General features: G+C 40.2%; 1 protein-coding gene across 6 annotated transcripts in view; it reads left to right on the top strand.

Moving 5' to 3' along the window:
* The window catches only part of lrch1 (leucine-rich repeats and calponin homology (CH) domain containing 1), a 100,036-nt gene that overhangs the window by 74,785 nt on the left and 1,823 nt on the right, over window positions 1–23,428 (top strand). For 3 of the 6 annotated variants that reach the window (XM_085435415.1, XM_085435416.1, XM_085435414.1), the window contains 6 exons: window positions 1,340–1,412; window positions 2,870–2,992; window positions 11,534–11,643; window positions 13,012–13,149; window positions 13,296–13,373; window positions 17,506–23,248. In XM_085435415.1, coding sequence (XP_085291541.1) covers window positions 1,340–1,412; window positions 2,870–2,992; window positions 11,534–11,643; window positions 13,012–13,149; window positions 13,296–13,373; window positions 17,506–17,790 — 807 coding nt within the window. In that variant the 3' untranslated portion in view covers window positions 17,791–23,248. Of the gene's footprint in view, window positions 1–1,339; window positions 1,413–2,869; window positions 2,993–11,533; window positions 11,644–13,011; window positions 13,150–13,295; window positions 13,374–17,505; window positions 23,249–23,428 lie in introns of those variants that run through there. The other 3 variants (XM_085435418.1, XM_085435417.1, XM_085435419.1) reach the window with 3 other exon arrangements.

Here is a 23,428-nt window from a genome sequence, read left to right as displayed (position 1 = left end):
AACTGGCTAAACTGAAGGTGGGTTTACTGAAAGCCTTTGTAGTGGACAGTAGAAAAACAAGTGGCTGGTGTTTTCTCTCTCCCATGTTAGTGTGCAACATTCATCTGCTGAAGTGGCTGTGTGACTTTGTTTTATAATTAACACTGTTTCAGGGTTATTTTTGTAATTTCATGAACTATATATTATGATGTTTACTATTTATTGGATTAACACCAAAACTTTGTTTTTTTTATATTTCTGTACTACCTCTATTTATTTCTGGGTTAAAGCATCGGTTAAAACATCCAATGCTTAAAACAGTAATACCAGAATTTGTCTTTCTATTGCTTTTTTCCTTTTTCTTTCTATTATTGTAGGGTCTTTACCATAAAGTGCCTTGAGGCAGCCGTTGTTGTAATTTGACAATGGTTACAAATAAAAAAATAAAATTGAATTCAATTGAAAAATTGAATTCTGTTGTAAAACATTCCCTATTTCCTCAAATTAGATTAGGAATGATAGGTTTCTGTATGGAAGACACTGAATTGAATGTACCATTAAGTTTATGTTACATGGGGTGTTTTGGGCAAGGTCTGTTTACATTTGCAAAACTTATGGATGTTGTCTAAAATGTTATCCTGTTTTGTCACAATTAATTGTTCTTTGTTTTCTCCATTATGTTAACATTTTTTCTTGTGTTTAGCTAGCTAACTTAATGTGTACAATAGCAAACCTGTGACACTATGAGTGCAGTGGGTTTCTGCTTTGATGGTCATCACTCTTTGTACAGGCCTGTAAGCAGCACTGTATTTAGAACAAATGGAAATCAAAGAAGATATATATTGCAGTGTGTTCTGCATATATTTTAAACTGCTGTTGTTCACATAAGAAATGCAAATTCAGATCAGATGTTATTACCAGGTGAAAATATGGAAGACCGTAGGATTTTTTTTTTTTTAAATAAAAATAAAACAGTCTTTGGAAAAGAATATGTACCTCTTCAATTTTGTTGAATTACACACCTCTGGAGCGTTGGTGCTGACACTAAGCTAGTCTGCTGTATCTGTGTTTCTGCTCACCATATGAGTTGAGTGATGGTTGAAGGTAGAGGAGGCAGGAACTGAGTGGAGTGTTGTTCTGAGTTCAATTTTAGGCCACTGAGCTCCTGTTAGTCTGCACAGGTTCATCACAGGAGTGAATGTGTTTCTGTGTACTTTATCTCTCTCTGTGGAGTCATTCATAAGTCTGTGTCATTGAAAACTGCACATGAAGCACAGGATCAAGAGTGTCCAGCATTTTTTCATTAAATTGACTAAAATAGGACTGACTTTAATTTTTGTTTCCATTTCTGTTGTTGTAGCGAAATGACAGATCTCCAGTGAGCGGACCTCCATCCTTCTCCAGCCCACCCTTTGGACTGAAACCTCGTTCGGGTGAGTCAGCTGAGATAGTGGACCAGGTTAACTGGAGTACCAGATGTACAGGTTAACAAATTGGGGTTTTTTTCTGGACAGAGTATACTTTCAGTTACCACACTGTGATAATTTAATGGCATTTACTATGCTGGTCGCTGAAAAAAAATGCACAGTCTGAGTGTAGGATGAACACCTGATTTTGACATGAGCTCTGTTGCTCTAGTCATACAGTTTGTAGCTTATGTAGTTTTAATTTAAGCTTAGCCTAGAGCTCAACATTCTAATTGATATAATCCATATTGGTTAAACAAGAGTGTAGGAAATTGTCTTTCTTTTACGTGGCTTTATATGGCTTTAAAAACCCTAAAAGCAAAACTTTCTACAGGTGGGTGAAAAAGCAAACGCACTTAATTATTTTTCTTCTAAGGCCCTAAAAGGGTGTCAGCTTTAATACACTGCTGGAAACGTCATCATAATAATGTTGGTCCAGGATAAACATTAAAACTGACATTGTTTGAGCGTTCAGCTAATGCTTTGAAAAACTCTTGCTCACAAACCAACATGTATACCTAAATTTGACTAACAGCAAACCTAATTTTGTAATATATTTATTATTTTGTAAAAATTAACAACTTGAAATGCTTACCATTTGTTCCAGAATCTTATACAGAGTTTTAGACAAACTAAGGCATTTTTTCCCGAACATTGCAATGCTATGACATCATAACAGTGTGACTGGTCAGTTGATCCTGGACAAACAGTATTGAACAACACCAACACGGGCATATCAGATACACCGCTGGAAACCCTGAACTTAGTCATTAGCTTAAAGTGAAGCAGCAGCAGTCATGTTGTGGCAGCTTGTGGCCCCTGCTCATCAGCTTTATTTGCAGAATGATAGAAAGCTTCTGCCCATGCTTTATTATAGTTGGCAACCATCCAGCTTTTGTTTGCTGTTACCAGTGTGAAATGATGCTAACCGCTAATGAAGCTAACATGATGCTAACAGCATGTGAGAGTGATTTGTAATGTGAAATGCCACTAATCTTTATTTTGTTTTGTGCTGTTTTGTTTTGTGTCTTGTCATCTCATTCTGTTTCTTTGCTTCACCTTTTTTACCTTTTCTGATTTACTTGTTTGTTTGCTTTTTGCCTTTTTTTGTGGCACTTTCATTTCTCCTGCATGACCTTTGATGTTTAAAATCACATAAACACTCATTTAATCTGACCTGCCTGCATTTTTGAATCAATACCTGCTTCATTGATTCCTGAAAACTAATTCACACTTTCTCCTGGTGATTTTTGCTGTTTTTCGGGGTGTGTTTTTCGTGGAATGAACTTTGCCTTGCTGTACTTGGTTCACCTTGATGCTCACCCTACCACCACCACCTCCTCCAACTACCTTCCTTGCACTACACACACCCCCCACCTCCTGCGTCTCTGAACACTTCCCACTTCCCACCCGCCTGGTTGTAGCTCCACCCTCGCTGCCCTGCTCGCCCCCGCCTTCCTCTCTCGACCCCTCCCTCCTCCCACAGGCCTCGCCCCTCCATAGAGATACACCTCGTAGCCATGACGACGGAGGCAATCACAACCGGGGTAGGTCCCGCTTTATCTGCTAATTGGCCAGATGACACACATCTGGGCTGAGCTGTCTGCTGACAAACCCTGGGTAGGGACCGTTTTCTCTTCAAAGCCAGAAAAGCCTGTCATTACTGGTCTTTAACTTTAAAGGTGGTCTTTAAATGTGTTTTAAAAAACAAAAAACATTTTGAATTTAGTCTTTTGTCTGTTGTTTTTCTGTTCATTAGTCCACAACTTGTTTACCATCCTATGTCATATCATATCATTTTATTTAACACCAGCAGCACTCACAAAAAGTGAGCGTATCAGAATTGGTTTTCAGAGTCATTGCAAAGACAGCTGTCATCGCCCCCCCGTCCTGAAAAGGATAAGCAAAGAGGATTGCTAATTAATTAATTAACTAATTAATTAAGGTTATATCATTGGGAATTACTGATCTATACCAGGTTTAATTTCAGAGTTCCAGGAACAGAGCCATTATAAATGAAAAACCAACCTGATTTGAATTTGGGCGATCTCCTCTTGCAGTCACCTCCAGTCCAAGTAAAGGAACCATTTCCAGCACAGTTGCTCTTGTTCTGTCTCTCCATGGAAACCCCATTATGACTATATAACTGTCAACTCTGACTTCACCACAGCCTTCAAACTTTCACAGCCATGAGTGCACACATCAGCTTCTCTCCATCTGAACAGTTTAGTTTTGTTAGGTTCAGTTTTAGTTGTAACAAGGCTTTATATCTGTCAGAATAAGCATTATTGATACACATGTGAAGGTCCTTTAGTCCCAGTCATGACATGCTAACCATTCACAGCCTGGTTGTGCTGACAAAAAAGACTAAAACTAAAGGGAATTCCAGGATATTTTTGTATTTTTCTGTACTGTTTTTCTTTTCCAAGCTCTGTTTTTTACATTTTTATTTTTATTTCAAACCAAAATGTTTTCCCCACTGAGCTTTTAGTGCAATAATATAAGGGTGACCGTTTTAGCACACTGGAGGCTATTGAGGAGGCGCATCGCAGGTTGCAGAGAGATATTGAAAAACAGCGGCTGTGCTGTGGAAGCCATCCAGGCATGAAGACAATGGTGTTGAATGAGAGATCGGGTATGGTTTTTTATTTTTGATGAAGGAAATCTCGGAACAGATTGTTCTCAATCTAGCTGTGATCCTCGATAATGCTCTGAGTCTTACGTTGTCCTTAGTGGCAGGGAGGCGCTTGCCAGTGACGTTCTCTGCTGCCTCCACCACTCTCTGTAGCTGTTGGCATAGCAACTCTCACTGTGGAACTGTGTACCCCCCTTAATGTTGCTTCCTGTAGTTCTCACTTCTCAGTCCAGTGTACCAGCTCAAATTTTGGGGAAAAAAGTCTCAGCTATTTGGCAACTAACTGACAATATATTTATTAGTTTTAAACAAGTTTTTGATTTGTTCTTTCTCAAATATTTGTGTGGTCTGATAAATTTGTTGAGCACAGTACCTCAAAAAAAGAATTTGCCTGTTGTACCTGCAGAAATATGTCACAAATAATTTTTATAATCTTTTAGAGTTAGCCTGAGTGGCGATTGTGAAAGAAAAAAGGAGTAAAGGAGCTGTGGCTTCCTTCAGTTTTCCTCCTCAGTTAAAGAAAAAGCAGTAATGTCTGATGATGTGGTGTTGGGCTGTCAGCAGGCATCTGAACATGCAGACATTTAAACTGCAAACACTGAGATTTAAGGTGAAGCTGAGTTTTTTATAAATTTCATTTATTTTTTAATCTTGACGACAGCATTTTGGACAACCTTTTGACACAGAGGGTCTGAGTTTGTGTTCACCTGTGGTTTTAAGAAACTTTATTGTCATCTCATCAAGCTGCGACTCACTGGCTCCTCTCGTTGGTGCGAATGGGGACAGCAGCTTCCTTTCCTTTGAAATTCTGTCACAGCTTTCTCTTAATTTCTCTCGTCCACTGCCACTGTGTGTTTCTTTGCCTCAGACCACATGTTAGGGTGTTTCAGATTAGATGCTCTGCATGCACGCGCGCGTGCATACGTTTGTGTGTTGAAACAGCAGACTGTGATCAAAGACGAGCTTCACCGCACTCTGCTTTCATCTCCAGCTGTTCCCGTGTGTGTGTGGTGGCTGTGGACCAGCAGGCGCACGTGGTAGAAGTTAGAGCTGATGCCATGATTTGTGCGTGCGACTGCAGCTGGCTTGTGTAGAAGATCTAGAAGGTCTGAAATTTACATTTCTAAGAAAATAGCTATTGTAACAAACCAAGTGTTTTGTTGCTTCTATATAAGTGAGTGTGTTCTAATGACTGAGAATCATCAAATGCAGCTTGCTGATTCAAAAGAAAACCCCAGTGCCTTACAAACTGGGGTCTAGTAGTCTGACACCTTTGCCCCACAGTGCAGGAACCACATGTGATCCACAGGTGGCTAACCTGGGGGGAAATTTGCCCACATGGGAAAAATGTGAGATTACGCAATGTGCACAACCGCGCAGTTCACTCACAGGTACCCACTGTTTGCCTGAACATGCGTGTTTGCTGGACTGAGTTTGATCTGGCAGTGTTCTAAAGAGCTTCTTGTCAGTCATACATAGCTTCCCCAGTCCTCAAGTGCTTTCATAAATGCTGAATGAGGTTGATTTTTGTGGAGGAAAGTCCATGATGGTCAGGGCAGACTTTTTGGCCATGGAAGTGATTGGAACGCCTAAATTCAGTGGTTTGAATGGGTGAGTGTAAGTTCTTGCACTGTAGTGTATAATATAGTGTATCTTGGCAAAGCTGTCTGCTCTGCTGCATATGCACTGAGCTGGGCACACTGAGTAAACCTGTTACTGGTGGACCTTACATCTTACTGAAGTTGTCCTTCTTGCACTTGAGCAAAATGAAAAAAATGTTATTATTAGGGTTTTTTTTTAATGCGTTAATACAAAGAATCCCAGCATTTGTTTTCACTTCTGTTCTCATACTTCACTCCAGAAGGAACAGTTCTGTTTTGTGTCGGCTTTGTCGTGACACTGCCTGCATGTGTTGTGAGTTGAAATGTCTTAAGTCTAACCATCACATGGCTTGCAGCATCAGAGACCGTATTAGGAAAGTCTGATACACACACACATACAATTGGAGATGTATGCGTCTGTGCATGTATGAAGTATCAATGAGTCTGGGTTTCGTGTGCGTCTATTTTCGGTTCCTATATTTTAAGCGTCAGATAATGGTCCCTAAAGGGGTATCCTACTTCCACTGGAATAGAGTCCAAGATAGTAGATGGATCACAGCCGTGTCATATTTTATTTATCTTCATCAGCACCAGTTTCAACTGTAGACCACAAAGTGTGGACATGTTTTGCCTGGTTGTGACTTTAGGACAGGGTTCACACTTGGATTAACAGTCAAGTTTGGCTGGGTCATTTAGCTGTAATGTTTAAGGTTGGGTTAAAGGGGATGTGAAAATGCAGTGTGTTGAGGAAGGTGCTCACAGAGCTAGAAGTTATTTTTGTGCGGCCCAGAAGAGAGCTGCAATTTAGTCGTTTGGTCCATAAAAGGCTTTGATATATCGCGGCGACTCTTAGCTGTGAGCTGTTCACACACTCGCTGTAATAACTCTTGAATGTTCACAAATCTGTTACTAACCCTCAGAGACTCTTTAAACTTCACTTTCTCACCACTTTCAGTTTTTAAGTCTGACTCATTTTCATTTCACTCTTGTAACATTTTACATGTGTTTCCCTTTTGTGCCCTCGCTATATAAAAAACTTTTCAAGTGTACTGATGCTGAACTTAAAAGTACAGTGATTCGGTCTGTTGATGCTAACTTTCACACTGTAAGCTATCTGACTCGCGTCTTTGAGCTGCTGCGCTCTCAGTGTTTGCTGTTGTAAGGAGAGCATCATTAGTTATCTATCAGTGGCTTCCTGAAACTCTTTTTGAAGCACAACATTTCTACACGAGCCCCTTATGTGTAAGCGTGATAAGATGGTGACTAATGGTCCGTAATGGGTTCAGGCCTCAGGGAGAATGACATCATGCTCCCATCGTCAGTGCGCCTGACCTCATTAGTGACCAATCATCACCTTGTGTGAGTGACTTCAAGTGCAGATGCATGCACAGACTGCGTGTGATCAGTCTTTGAATACTTGTCTTTTTAAACATGTAACTACCATCATTTTTAAAAACTATGTGCCGGTTTTAAAAATGGTTATGTAAACCATCAGAATCCATAAAAAATAATCAAAGGACATTTGGATTACTTGATGGAATTTACTGCAGGTTACACTAAAACATGTTTTGTTGCAAATGTTTATTTTTTCTTCCTCTTTATACATATGAAAATGACTTCTGATCTCATTTACACTGACTGAGGCAAAATGGAAAAGTGTTGTATGGTCAGACAAATCAAAAGTGGAACTAAAGAGGAGAGGAACCATCCAACTTGTTATCAGCAGTCAGTTCACAGGTGTGCATCTCTGATGGTACGATAGCAGCAGAAATGTATATACAGGTTTTAGAGCAAAGTCCTTCATATTTCAGCAAGACAATGCTAAACTGCAAGTATTACAGCAGCGTGGCTTCATAGTGGAGAATCTTTCACCAGTTACAATCTTTCCACACATTTTGAAACGTAAAATACAACAAAGAAGCTGTTTAGCAGCTACAATCCTGTATCAGTCAGTCCAGCAGCTGCTCTCCTCAGTTCCCCAAATTTTATGGACTGTTGCTAAAATCCGATGTTACTACATATATGATGTGAATTGAGATGCTGCAGTGTGGTAAACCCAACTTTTTTGAGACCTGTTGCTGCCATCATATTCAAATTGAGCTAATATATTTTTTCTGTGTTATGCTATAAATAAAAGGATTTATGAGATTTGCATGTATTTGCATTGTTTTAATTTACATTTTGTACAGCGTCCCATCTTCTTTGGAATCGGGTTTATGTAATCAAAGGCCAGGAGCGTTTAATCAATTGTAATCAAAAAGGCAATCAGCCAGTCTTTGATAGTATACTAACCTGATTGGATACCCTTCAGATGTGAGCAGTTACTGTGTAACAGCCTGTTATATCAGCTCCTGCTGTTTTTTTAACGATTCAATCATCCAAAGTCAATATTCATTGCTTTTTGTGTTTATCCTTGGAAAATGTGGTTACCTTTGCTTTTCAAGTCTTGTCTTGTCAAGCCTGCGTGTGTCTTTTTCATCTCATTTCACTCTCATTATTGGCGAATTGGCCTCAGTTCTACTGCCCAAGCCGAGGCCTGTAGTCCTGGAGGAGACGGCAGGGTTAAAAGATGGAGCTAAAGTGAGAGCTAAGAGGAGGAAATATAAACTCTGTTCCACCACAGTCATGGAGAATTTGGGGTCCTTGGGCAATAACATGGGCGTGCTTTGGTGAGCTGACGTTTCCACTGTACACTTTCACACTAGCTTCAGCCTGAACCAACACACTGTTTGGATCCCTCTGTCAGCTGATTCAGAGAGCATCCAGATGACTTAAGGTGAATGATTATGGATAATAAATGGATCTCGACCACCTGTGTACCACTTAATGACAAGCAGCGGAGCCGTGGACATTATGAAAGATGGCTGCAGCCACCATGATGAAAGATGTTCCACACTTATTCTTCTTTGATTAATATTATTTATTTATTGCTTTTATTGTAAACACAGCCTGGGATGCTCTGTCAGTATTGCTGCAGTTTGTAGTCCAAATTCTGCTTAGATTGTGATAGTGTTTAATTTTTTATGTTACCAGTTACAAATCAGGAGGGTATTTGGAGGAAAACGCCAACAAGCAGGACTTTGAAAGCCCCCCCATGAAAAAAAAACCTTCAGAGAAGAGGCACAGAAACAAGATGCTACAGCCTCAGAATGTCCAGATGGCAGAGAGACAGAGAGATATTTAGAGAGAAGAGGAGGAAGATGATGAAGAGGAGGGAGTGTTGAGCAGCTTGTAGCATGACGTGACCCAGAATATAAACCGAGTGAGAGAAAACCGTTTGCCCTTCACCATATTCCCCTTCCTCTTCGTCTCAAACGGAGAGCTCAGGCCAACCAAATGATTTTTCACACTAAGACGGTATTCCATTATCCTTTAGTGGACCCCAGCTCCTCCACCTGCTGTTTCCCCAGAGGAACTAGGCTCCAAGGTCCAAGTAGATTATTTTACCAACTCAAAAAAAACGTCAACTTGATCAGTGGGTTTAGTCAAAGAGCTTCATTCAGTTCCAGAGGAATGTCAGTGTTGACAGTGCAGAGTTGAAATGTGGGTAAAACTGTTGAAAACATTCACACCCTGAAGCCCTCTCATCTTCTCCTCCTCAAAACATGAGATGACTCCCACTGAAAAGCCTGGAGCTCCCTTCTGTGGTCGCTCAGTGGAACTGCACATTCACAGGCAGTGTTCAGCTTCATTCAGCTGTAAGAGGCTGATGTATGCGTGTGGAAAATAGGACAGTGAAGAGGTGAATGATTCAGAGTTTAGCGGTGTGCCTTTCATGTGTGTGGGTGTGTAGGAAGAGACCAAGTGTGTTTCACACTCTGTCCTCCTACACACGCTAAATAAAAGTGCATCTCGTCATCTGCATTTCTAATCCGAGCTTCTCTTCACTTTCTGCTCCAATTGTTGATATTATTTAAATTGAAGCTGGAACAGTCCAATCCCAGCAGCTGTTTTGATCTTTAATTTATGCTTTTAGTTGTTTTTTTTTCAGGCAAAAGTAAAGCGACTCTGCAAATATTTACATATTTATTTTAATCTCCTCAAAAGAACGAAAGAGCCGCCATCTGTCTGCTATTTTTGAGGGTAAACTAAAGATCTGGTATGTGGGAATATGTATATGTGTGTGTGTGTGTGTGTGTGTGTGTGTGTATATATATACATACATACATATACATATACATATGTGTATATTGTTACATTTACTCTCCAGCAGAGAAGCTGGAGAGTAAATGTAACAAGGGTGGGGTGTTGATGGTGATTTGCTTTTTTGCTGAGAGGCAGCAGGACAGTAAGCAGACAAGAAACTTTAGAAGGACTGGTATCTGGGGCAGCAGCTGGCTGAGTCTGACTGAAGGGAACACATCCACCTGCCAGGCCCTCGAACACTCACTAATTAACACGTCTCTCATCTGTTTCATGTGTTTTTTGAGACACAAAAAGACAGTCGACTGTCTCCCTGCTTGAGCCTCAGCTCAGTAGGCCTGGTAACTATTGCCTGATTAATAGATCAGCACATTAAAAATCTGAGTGCCTGGAAGGTTTTTGACTCTTTTCCAGGCCTTGAAAGACCACAGCACATGAGAGACACAGAGGACTTAACGTTTAATAATCCATCTGTCTGGGCTTTTTTTCCCTCTACAAGCTGTTTATTGGAGCCCTAATTCCTCCTCACATGACGGCTCCTGTGACAGAGCGGCAGCGAGCAGCATGCTGAGCTCTGACTGCACGAGTGCATGTGAATGCTGTGCTTGTGTAAACTTTCCACAGAACAGTTTTTTTTTCCTCTCACGTCAGTTTGTGTCACACACTCATTCTGGGATGTTTGTCTGCATCAGGCTGCACAGTGGATGAACTGAAGTGCAGCACCACGGCCCAGTATTTAAAAAATGAACATTACTTTTAACTTTGACTCATGCAAAGCTACTGTAGTAGTCCTAGGATACAAATATGGAGGTTTTTTTCTGTCCCCTTTCCCAGGTTTTGACAGACGTTCTTTTCTCCGTCGGTGCTCCAAAGTCTTTGTGGATTTTGATCCTGCTGTGTGATTTAGTTAAAAGGAGTCTAAATTTGTGTTTTAAAGACCTGCTACTGCATTTTTAGTTTCAGTAGAATATTTAATATCTTGCAGTCTATCAGCTGCTTGAGAAGGTCTTTGCTCATTGTTTAAATGCACTGCTGGTATTTATTGTGGCATATGAGTTCTTACACACACTGGACTTTCTGGACTTTGGTTTTGCACAACACTGGTCACTATATTCTTCATTTCCGGTTAATACTTGTACAGCTGCTGTTATTGTGTATATATTTATTTATATTTAGATTTCTTCATACATTCTTATATAGTTCTATATTGTGTATTGTGTATTTTGTTGTACAGTTATTTTATTTTCAACTTTAATTTATATATTTATCTTTATCTTATTCTTCCCAGTTAAATTTACCCTTCATTCTAATTTGTGTTGTACAGTTATTTCATTTTTAACCTTAATTTATATTCTATTCCTTCCTAGTTAAATTTACCCTTTTTAATTTTTCATATTTATTTCCTATCTTATTCATAGCCTTTTCCTTTTCTGTTTTCTTTAGGTCACGAGCAGTTGTCCAAGCATTTCACTACATATCGTACTGTGTATGACTGTGTACGTGACAAATAAAATTTGAATTTGAATTTGATTTGATTTGATTATTAGATTTCCCGCCTCCAGTGGCAGCTTTTCAGTCTCTGCTCATCACGGCAAATCTCTCCTTCCTCAGACGTCTGCTGTCCTTGTTTTATCTCTAACTGGTACTAACTGTGTACTCCTGCAGATGCTTAATGTGTTATGTTCCATTTTCTTTTGTTGTTGCTGCAGTGTTCCTGCGGAGCCACAAGAGCCTGGAGTCTGTGGATCCTCAGTTCACCATGAGAAGAAAGATGGAGCAGCTGCGGGAGGAACTGGAGCTCATGGAGCAGCTGAGAGATGTGAGACAAGCTAATGTTCTTTTATTTTTTTATATTATTTGAGTGGGGGGTGGGGTGTTATAGATCTGATATGAGCTTATGTCAAACGTATCCAGCCTGCATGACTGAGGTTAAGCAGGTTTTCACCCTGGCCAGACTAAATATCTGTCTCCATAAAAGCCTTCATTGTATCTTAACTGCAGATTTGGATCATAAACCCGGAGCTCCTCTTCTGATTTAAAATAAGTCTGACGCTCTGCATGGAACCACAGGGTTTTGTTTGTTGTTTTGTTTTCTTAGCTCAGCATTTTATCAGCTCAGTGAAATCTCACTGAATGAAAATTGCAAAGATGTAAGAATATATGTTATATAATAATAATAATGATGATGGTAATAATATACAATTATATCTTTATATTTATGACAAGTGCATCAAATGACCTGGACGTTTTCTTTAGACATATATTTGTTTCTGTAAGCCACAGGTCTCAAACATAAAATCAGACCGGAAAACACACTGAATAAATGCATTGAATGGCTTTGGAAAATTATGAAGAAGGGCATGAACTTTGGACTTTTAACTGTATCTTTAGTTTTACAACTTTTGCTACTGGTAAAGACCTCCCACATAGCCATTTATACTACACCAAAAGTAATAAAATGATAGATAAGCAATTAAATAACACAAAAGTTCCTGTTTTCTTACTACCCACTGTAGGTACGTGACAGATGGACAGTGTGCTACCAGAACTTTCTCTGTAAAAGAGTCGTGCTTACAGGTTTCTTTCATGCACTGCAGCAGTATGTCTTTGTGTAGAAAAACTGAAACATGCTACTGAAATTGGGCTTGTTTTTGGCACTTTTAGTTTGGCCTCTTGGGATCAGAAAGGGCTGTATGTGGCCTGCATGTAAGTCAAATGTATGTTGGAATGTGATGTAACCAACAGACTTAAGGATGGTTGTAACTAGTTAACCTTTAAACTAAAGAAAACTTTAAAGCCTGCCAGCTGTCAGGGAAGTCCTGTTCTGTTTCTTTATGGTTCGTTTTTTTTTTTTTTCATGTGAAGGAACCCAGAGCTAAACTAATCTCCCACTTTGCTTTGTGTTTTGCCACACTGAATGTGATGCGTTCAGGTTTACTGTGACTCAGAGTTGTGCTATTTGGAGCGCAAAAGAAAACACTCAAACATTCAGTAACTGCATCTTTGAGCTTGACCCCATCAAAGCTACGGTTTTCGGGCAAATTCAGATTTTCAGTCATCTAAGTGAGTTTATGGAGGTTTGTTTTGGACGATATCATCAGGATGTCTGATTCTGTTTTCTCTCACTGTATGATACTGCGATCCAGTCCTTTTTACTCACACAAAGCTGCTTGCATTGTTTGCTCAGAGCATCGAGAGCAGACTGAAGGTCGTCCTTCCTGAAGACCTTGGTTCGTCTCTGATGGACGGCGTCGTGCTCTGCCATCTGGCCAATCACATTCGCCCACGCTCTGTCGCCAGTATCCACGTCCCCTCACCTGCAGTGGTACGTCTCACTGACAGTTGCAACCTTTGACCCTTCGCATAATCACTGGATGAGCGTTCAGTTTCCCAATATCCCCTTTAAAGTGTAAAAAATACAAAGTTGTGTTTCTAAGTGTAGCTCAGTAAGTTGTTATATTTGTCTTCCAGCCCAAACTCAGCATGGCCAAGTGTCGGAGGAATGTGGAGAACTTTCTGGATGCCTGTAGAAAAATAGGCGTACCAGAGGTAAGAAGTGCATCTTTGTACATTAATAACACCTTTACTAGAAGCCATGGCCTGTCTGAACTGGGGGCGGATTTCAAGTTGAATGACTTCCAAAACCTACTTAAAGTCTAATCAGTTATTACACACCCAGAGTCTGAGTCTGTCTGACGCTGCAGTTATCAGGTAATACCATGATGGCTACTGTGCAGCCCCACTGCTGCTGAAGGACATTTTCTAAGCCTGTGCTGGGATTTAAACCAGCAACCTCCAACCTGAAAACGCCCCCAGTTCTTCAGAGAAACTCCCAACTGAGTCCATTTCAGCCTGATTCAATGGGTTGTTGGCTTGTTGTTGACACAATAAGTCAAAAGAAGTGTCCTGCAAAAATCAGATCTCTTCAGCATTAGGGCTATGATTTTACTTTAATGACACTGTAGCATTGGCACCTTCCATTTCCTTGTAATTTATATCAGAAAGTGAGGTGAAAACTACAATTAAAGATTTTTGCCAGACACTAAATTATAAACCAGACATGGAAGGAAAGCTGATGGTTCTGTGTGTCTAAAAGCAACTTTTTGCAATGTCATCCTTGAGCAGTTAGAACTGATAACACAATTGCATTATTTTTTTACCTTTATGCCACTGAACAATAAGTAGAGCAGTCTGACACAGGTTGAACCCAAATCTTACAAAAACTTGAAAACCACTCAGCTTTTTCCCACGGCTGGTTAAATATCCTTTCTGCCTCCTTTTTGTTCTTTTTGTCTTTTTTGGCTGTCTAATGGGGTCGTTTAACTTCAACAATGCTGACTCATCACCGCTGTCATCGCTGCCTGCAGCTTACAGCTTCCTCCATCATGACAGAAGTCAAAGTGGCAGCTCCAGTCTGGTGCAGAGCATGCTGGGCTGATTGTGTTTACTCCTTGTGCGTGAACACACTTGTAGAAGTTCAGATTTGACTTTCCACCTCTGCACTGATTTAAGGAGTGTTGTCCAGACTGAGAACATATGATGTTTCATGCAGGTTTTTGTTCATAGACCCTGTGTGGTGGATTCTGAAAATAAAAAATAATAATAACACAGATTTAAAGTGAAAGTTCAGCAGTGTGCACAGTGATGAGCTAGATGTTAAATGCACACTTGATGGTACTTTTTATAAAAAATCGCTTGAAACGCCTTAAAAGGAATTGAAGCCCTTTTCAAAATAAACTTAAACTATAGTGAGAATGTGAAGAGACAAACACTATGAAGTGTGTCTGTGTGTCGTGTTACAGAGATGTCTGCCGAGTCCATATCAGCCTGGAGTAGGTTCCAGATATACTCTTGTGTAATATCTCTTTGAAACACAAGATGGTGCTCAGACCCTTTAGTGCAGGGGTGGGCAACTCCAGGCCTCGAGGGCAGGTTTTAGATTTCACCCTGGGTCAACACACCTCGATTAAATGATTAGTTCATTACTAGGCCTCTGGAGAACTACAAGACATGTTGAGGAGGTAATTTAGCCATTTGAATCAGCTGTGTTGGATCAAGGACACATCTAAAAGCTGCAGGACACTGGCCCTCGAAGCCTGGAGTTGCCCACCCCTGCTTTAGTGGTATTGGCTCAATACCCCCTTGAGACATTCCAACATTTTTCAGGTTAGCCTTCAGCCTCGGGCAACAGTTTTTTTTCTAGTGACCAGATCGAAACTAGGTCACTAGAGAGAACTGTGTATTCCCTGACTGGTTTAGAAGTGGCTGCAGGCTGACATCAACTGCAAACAGGGTGCTCTGAAACCCTTGTGATTGCTTTGTTTGCTGGTGGATGGCTGCAGTTGCCTTTAGATTGATGGAAGACACCAACCTGTCTGCCTTTTAGTCTTCAAATTCGAACCCAAAAACATTTGCCTTCAAAGTAAGAGTTGTGCCTTACCTCTGCAGCAGATGCATTTCAAAAGGAGCAGCTTTTATGTTACACTCTAGCAACCACTTGCCAACTTGTTGAAGAATACACATTCTTGTCTAGCAACCAGTGGATACCAGGGGGAATCACTAACTGGCCTTTTAGAATGAGGACTTAGGAACTGATTTCATGGCAACTGCCAGCAAACACATTTTTCCCTAGCAACTGAAAGCTGGGCAGATGGTCACTGACTGCTCTCTAGGTCTGTGACTGAGGTCTTAGTAACATGAAGTTACTAAGGTCAAATACCAAGATGGCATAAAAGTCAACTTTCAAGACTGCAACCTGTGGATAGCTACCCCAAAACCTTTTGTTAAAGTGCTGCCACCTTATGGTGAATGACTAACTTAAAGCCAGTAGCTGGTTAGCTTATGATAGCATAAAGACTGTACACAGATGACCTTTTTTTTCTGAGGAAAAACATCAGTTTGTCATTTTGGCAGCTGTTTCGTATGCATTTTGGGTCTCCATAGGAAACATATTTTTGTGCTTTCATTTTTTATTCAAATTATGTGAAGTTGAGTTTTGACACTCACGGTCTTCCTTATTATTAAGGCCGATTATACCTTATTAGGTTGAAAATAGCTCAGCATTTGAAATGCCGCTGTCTCTCCATTGTCCTTTGTCACTCATCAACCAATCAAAATTAGGAGAGGGCAACATTTACAACATCTCAACTGCAAATAATTGTAGAAGAGAAAACTTAGGCTCGCTTTTGCTAGATTCCTATAATTTTACATAACAATAAATGTTTGAAATGTGTGCTGTGGAAATGAGATCATGGACAACTATAATGCAGCATTAGTCCAAAGACCTGGGTCATTACCAAGGTACTTATGTTTCCCAGCAGGCTGTGCAGAATTAAAGTCTACAGTCAGGAAAGAAAAGTAAACACAGAGGGGTACACCTGCTGTTACATCCCAGCACACCTATAGTTCAAGGCTACCTGGCAGGCGGACCTTGTTACCACTATACTCATCCAGGCTGGCTGTTTCTGCTTGTTTCCAGTTTTTATCTGTAGCTTCATACTGCAAAGCAAGATCAGTCTCAAGGAAAGCAAGAAAAACTACTCATTCTGCTTTTCTGCAGCTGTAGAAACAGAAAAAGACTGGCTTTAGAGGTAGAACTGCTACAGATCTAGAGTTGAGGTCACATTCACAGGCTCCATTTGCCAGTTTAAGAGAAACAGGAGTACGGATTTTTAACACGGTGCTGCTCAAGGGTGCAGGTTATTAGGGGAAATGCAAACATTAGATTGTTTTTCTGCAATCTAGCATTAATGCAAAAAAGTAAACAGCAGCATGTGTGAGACGTGTCAGGGTTAATTGGTTATTTTATTACACTTTATGATTGGTAGTTTGATTTTTTTTTATTTGATGTTATGTTGATATCTGTGTGTTTGTTTTAGGTTTGTTTTTTTGCTCTCTTATCTGTTAGAAAATTAAAGTTCAAAGGTTTAACCTGCCTTGACCTTTTGACCTCCATCTCTGCTTGCTGGCTGTTTTCTGGCCTCTGTGTTCGCTAGCCGCCATTTAAGCTGCAGCCTGACTGCTTTACTAGTAACGCTTCTGCAAAGCTTCCCTGCGCTTACGTGCTAACAGCTTCTATGCTAATGCGCTGGCCTGCTGCACTGGCTCTCCCATTAGCCACCTCACCTCTTCATCACTGGACTGCTTACTGGGAGGACAAAGGGTTCTGCAGAGGTTCTGAGCCATCCTCTCAGTAAGCATCCCTCCTTCCCCTGCTTGCCTCACCACCAGCTCCTTCACTCTGTGACCTTTGACCTCTGTATCCATTGGTTAACCTTCTGCCTTTTCTCTTTTTTACTTTCCGGCTGGATCGCACCACGTATCCCTCCTCCTTTCCCTTGTCTTCTTCTTCTCATCAACCTTCTTGCTTTTTGTGGAGAATATTTAACCTTTTTCTCATTTCTCAAACTTCAATCCATTTTTTTTATCTACACACTTATGTTTTCCTTCACTTGTTGCCTTTTTTCCTCCTCGTGTCTTTTACCTTTCCATCATATTCTCTCATTTGTTTCATCACACATTCCATTTTATTGCCCTATATTTCTCTTTCTTCTCTGTCCTACTTCATCTTTCCCATCTTTGCTCCCTTCATTCCTTCTCTTCCAACTTCTCCCACTATTTTTCCTCCTTCCTCATTCACTTCCTCATTTCTTCCCTCCTTTCTTCCTAATGGGGGCAACAGTCGTCCCTCTGCTCACCTTATGACATCATCCAGTGCCGCCTGCAGCCGGTTCGCACCACGGTTCGGGCGCTGGTTGCCTTGGATCCAGACAGGAAACGGGAGGAGGCAATCTCAGCTGCAAACCCCACTTCCCCTGGGGCATCAGAGACTCCCTTATTAGTTTCTGTAACCACTCAAACTCCGCCTCCTGCCTGGCAGATCTGGGACCTTATTGGTTCGAGCTTAGTTCACATCCTCTGCCTTGTTCTGCTCTTCGTGGCCTATAGTTGGACCGAGCTGACGTAACCGTGACACCTGCAAGCTCTGCCTTCTTTCTGCCCAGGCTCCTCCTCCTTATTTCTGCTGAATTTGTGTCACACGGGTGGGAAAAATTTCATTTAGTGGCTCTAATCACTCATCTGTTATTATTCGGTCAGTGTTGCAGTAATTAAGTGTTAAATTGCATTCTGTGTGGTGCTAAAATAAGAAAGAGGAATACTTCCCATAAACATAGTGGTCGATGCAATGAGTCTGTTTTTGGAGTCACTGATGGTCAGCCAGTCACCAAATGTAACCATGGCGATCTGTCAAACAACAAGCTCAAATAAACACATGACAATCTAATTTCCTCACATAGAATCTATAATATTTCTATTATTTTTAATGAGCACCATCCCATGTGACACAAATGCAGCATCAGCATGAGTGGATGCCTCTTCTTTTATCCTCCTTTTATCCTTCTATGACGTCTTTGCAATAAACTGACACATAACAAAAGCAGGGCATGCAGAGTAATAGGTTATCTGAAGTCAATGATGTCTTATCAACATGTTGGCCAGCAGAGATAATCACATCTGTGCAGGACCGAGGGCTTATTGCTTTTCTCTGGGTCACGTCAGTCTGGGGCTCTGAAACGGTTGAATTTCACTGAAATTTCTTGCAGAGGGAGTGAATATGCCAGTATTTGTACCACTTCCATAGCAGTGATCAGATTTTAATTTTGGATTAGTGGGCAGTATTTTGCAGCCTTTTGGAGGTCTAGTGGTGAACTGACTGAAAAAGAAGCTCTGAAATATTGTCTGAAAAGGTGTGATCAAAGAGTTCTGGAAAGATCACTATAAAAATCCTAAACCATGCTGCATTTAAATTTGGCCCCCTCTTCACTTTCAACCTTATCGTCTATTCTTAGACAATTGCTATTTATAGGTTTCTCCCTGAAAGTCCTCTTAGGACCATTTGCTCTGTAAATACATTCACCACAGTTTTCAGACCAGTGAGAGCCCACATTACAATCTGTTTCAAACTTTCAAACCTTATTGCTGGTGATGACATTTAATGCTCTGACTAGAACTGAGCACTTCAGTTTAAGTCCACAGTTCCAAGGTCCAGAGGAGGCACTTCAGGTTTGAAGAATGACGAGAAACATGCTGCATTTTTTTCTGAATTGTTCACATTGTTGAGCTTCATGGATTCATACCCCAGAATCAAATACTGAAACTTTCTGGGGCATTGAAGGGAGACTATATGGTGGAACCAGCCTTATTTTGTAGTGTGTACTAGCTAAATGCAGGAGTTCTTTGTCCACAGAAAGACTACCTTCACTTTGGTTTTCCTTAATGCAGCTTGTCCACTTGTCTTAAAAAAAAAAGAGAGAGACTAAATATATCAGTGGATGATCAGTCTTTGAACGCACTGGAGGAGATCCAGCACCCATTAGTGCAAGTGCACAGGGACAGAACAGGACTTTAGGGAAGGAGTCTAAAAATAGTCTGTACTGTGAAAGCGGTCCAGAGGTGCACAAGAAGATGAACTTGAAGTGGGGCCAAACTTAAAATGGGAGTGCTTTTTCTTTTTACATCTTTTACATCACGGGCGATCGTGGCTCAAGAGTTGGGAGTTTGCCTTGTAATTGGAAGGTTGCTGGTTCGAGCCCCGGCTTGGACAGTCTTGCTCGTTGTGTCCTTGGGCAAGACACTTCACCTGTTGCCTACTGGTGGTGATCAGAGGGCCCGGTGGCGCCAGTGTCCGGCAGCCTTGCCTCTGTCAGGGTGGCTGTGGCTACAATGTAGCTTGCCATCACCAGTGTGTGACTGTGTGTGTAAAGCGCTTTGGGGTCCTTAAGGACTAGTAAAGCGCTATACAAATACAGGCCATTTACCATCTTTAAAAGCCTTTACCAGGTTTTTAACCTGCACTGGTGTGGTGGTTTACATACCCTCAGTCAAATTACTTCTTGGTCTGTTAATAAAATGTCCCTGTGCTAACAATAGCTGATGATGCTTCTTGTGTGTATGATTTACTTTAAGTTAATGTGGGAATTGATACCCCAAAGAACTTTCCCCGTCTTGTAAGCTTCCAAACACCACCTACTCCACTACAGTAGCAGAACAGAACACATTCACATTATGATGGTAGTCTGTAAATATGGAAGACACAGTCAGGTTTTGAGGTCAGACAATTAAGATGTGATTAAAGTGGAGACTTTCAGCTGCAATTCAAAGAATTTAATGAAATTATTATATTAATTGTTTAGAAATTATATTTTATACACAAATCCCCTTTCTCAGAGGCTTAATATGTGGTGATTGCTTAGTAAAACTAAAAAACTGTTCACAGCCAGGTAAGGTTTACTCCTTCAGTATTCCATGACAGATTAGGCAGATTATAGACCTGTTTTACCTAAGACACGAAAATATAACGGCTGTAATCATTCAGTTGTATTTTATTGAAAGTGAAAATGGCAAGAACTTCTAGGAACTGGGATTTATTATAAAACGATATCTTTTAAAAAATTCTCATAACTATAAATACAAAACATTTAAAGTAAAACTAGTGCGTGCATTCAGAGCAGTGATAGGAAACCTTGTGTGTGTGGGACTTCACGTCTTTCCCACACTCAGGGACACTTTGGGTGCCCTTTTGATCTTAACATCCACCAGCCCCTCTTTATATTCTCTCAGTTAGATCTTTTATTTCAGTTAAATAATAAATAGATTATAATTTGTTTGTAGATTATTGTTACACTGCAGGTGCAAATGTAATGTACTTGGTTTCATGTAGCACTTTTCTAATCACTAAGCACTTCATTACCTTCGCTTCCATGGCAAATTCACCAGTCACCATGATACCTGTGATAGTTCCCCCATTAACTCTGTCTCCAGTTTACATTAAAAATACTCACAGACATGGCATATTCCATATTTGTCCCACACTGGGGACTCAGTCTCAGTACGCCTGAATGTGCAAACATTTGTAGCATCTTTACAATATAAAATTTTAAAATCTTCTAATTTCACTGTGTTCTGGGTTACTTTAGGTGAAGTCGATCAGTTTTTAATGCTGTGCAATGTCAAAACAGCTCAAAATTCACCTTAACAGTATAAAGGTTAAGGAGGTGGGAGTATCAGGTGTACAATCAATGAACATCTCCATGAATGGAAATACAGAAGGCTAACAAGAAGGAGCAAATCACTGGTTACACTTAGAAACCGTTAGCCCAGGGTAGAGTTTGTCAGAAACATGAGCCTGCACAGTTATGACAAATAGTCCTTTAGACAAATGAAACAAAGTTCAACAGTATCAGAATGATGGGGAAAAAAGAGCAATGGCTCATGATCCAAAGAAAACCACATCACCTGTCAAACAGCACAGAGGGAGTGTTATGGTACCGACCTTTAAGATCACCATGACTGATGGTTGATGATTTGATTGCTGATAAAAGTAGGATGAATCGTGAAGTGTACAGGGCTGTGCTCTGGTCAGATTCAGCCAAATGCAGCAAAACTGATCAGACAGCGTAACACAGTAGAAATTGACAATGATACAAAGCATAGCGTTTTCTCAAGGCAAAGAAGTTAGATATTCTTCAACTCAGTCATCTTAACCGAGAAGAGCAGCTTTTCAGTTACTGAAGATGAAACTGAAGACACAAAGACCCAAATGAAGGTGGCCACAGTAAAGACCGAGCAAATGCTGTGAATCCAGGGCTGGAGCATAACGGTATTTGTTTATATCCATAAATGACTTTGTCATTGACAGCAAAGTATTTTCATCAATTTGTTGAAAACAATCTTTATATTTCAAATCGTGTAAGTTTGTCCACTTACTTTTGAGCCTCTGAAAGTGGTTGACTGTAGAAATGCAATACTTTTGTTAAACACCTTGAATTAAAGCCGGAAGTCTGCACTTCAGATACACAATTTTGCCTCTGTGCACCACTGTGGTGTACAAAGAAAATGCCACTGTATTAAGACGGGCTGAACTTGGTTCTGACTGGCTCTGGGAAAACCGACCCAGTCAACGAGCTCATTTGTATTTTATAGTGTTGTATAAAAATCAGGCAAAATCTCAGTTAAATTAATCTTCATGTTTTCTTAAATGGCATCTAATCTCACGCTGCTGTATTTTTACTGCATGTCACACTACAATGAGTGTTACAGTTAATGATAATGATGCCATGATGATTTGTCAAGTGTTAACTTGGATGTAAAAACTGCAGACCTCCAAACTGGCTGCTACAGTACTGCTGAGGTCCTGTTTTATCATATGTGAACTTTTATCCGACTGCCCCCTGCTCTTTTGGAGTTTTCTTTTTTAGACTGACTGAAGTTACAGACTTGAATATGATTGATCCCGAGTATCAGAATGGGTGAACTACAGAAGCACAGGTTTCCTGTACGGAGACGCTCACCATTACAGAGCCACACAAACAGTATTTGCTCTTTTCCTGACGTCTAAAGTCTTGAAGCAAACGGAAGCCATATTTCACTTGTTGATTATTCAAAACCAGTTGGATGTATTTTCATGTCTTTGTTTGCCTAAAGGATTATTTAAAAGCTCTATTTATGAGATGTGTGATGTTTTGAAACTTGAGGAAAATGTGAATTTTATTTATTTTTACGTTTGTCCGGCACCTGCAGAGAGAACATTTTAAGTTACATCACTGAGCTCTGCTGCACCCTGATATGCAATGTGACTGTTTTTGGAGAATATTTGAAGGGCTAAAGTAACCCGATGAGTTTATAAGTTATATATTAGTCTTCTGTATATGGAGCAGTTGCAGACTGTTCTGTTTGAATTGAAAACTAAAGGAATGTGGACATGTGCCCACTGAATCTTTAAAGACACAACTATGCCTGACAGCTCACTGGGTGAATGAGAACAGAGGTCTTCTCCAGTATTTATAGTTTATAGTTGTGATGGTATGAAAATGGTAAATATCTTTATGTATGAATGATCGCCATGAAGCTGGACAACAGATAAGCTTTTGAACAATGTGATTATTTGAAGTAGTTTACTGCTTGTTCAAATTCCATGAAATGATTTGAAGAGTAAATGTGATTTGCTGTCGATGCCACATTCTCTGCACAGATTTCATGTAAGAACGATTATTTTTATGACCTGTGTATGATATTAGAACTTGTTAAAGATCAGTAATAAATACAGTTTAGGGATTTTTTTTGCTCTTCGGTGTCATTGTTTAGGCAGCCATAGGTCCATCCATGTGAAATAAGAAATGGTCAGAGTACAACTAGGATTTGATATTGAAACCTTTTCAGGTCTAACATGTGGAGGTTTCATGTGCTCATTTCATTCCCAACCATATTCAGATCTACACAGATTCAATAAAATCACAAAAAATAGAAAGTGGACCAACGTCAGCTGTCATCTCCATGTTCATTTTTTTTTCATGACCTACATCCGGTTTAGCCATATGCAGACTGATGCACTGCTTTTATGTCTGAATAAAGCCACTTTTCTACAAGAGTTCTTTTTTCTCACACAGTGTGTCAACCAATCAGATTGGACGAAGAGGTGACATTTAAAAAAACTGGCCTTATTTTGGACATTATATTGCAAACAGGGACGTTTGACTTGCAGATGTATCAAAGGCAGACACATTGTGCTCATTTACAATAACAATTACAATACTTTTAGTTTGATG

This window comes from Copadichromis virginalis, linkage group LG16 (genome assembly GCF_057382275.1).
Source record: "Copadichromis virginalis isolate Kocher_CV1m ecotype Utaka linkage group LG16, C_Virginalis_male_GT1.1, whole genome shotgun sequence".
Lineage (NCBI taxonomy): Eukaryota > Metazoa > Chordata > Actinopteri > Cichliformes > Cichlidae > Copadichromis > Copadichromis virginalis.
The sequence above is the reverse complement of the archived record's forward strand: the minus strand, read 5'-3'. Positions and strand labels throughout refer to the sequence as shown.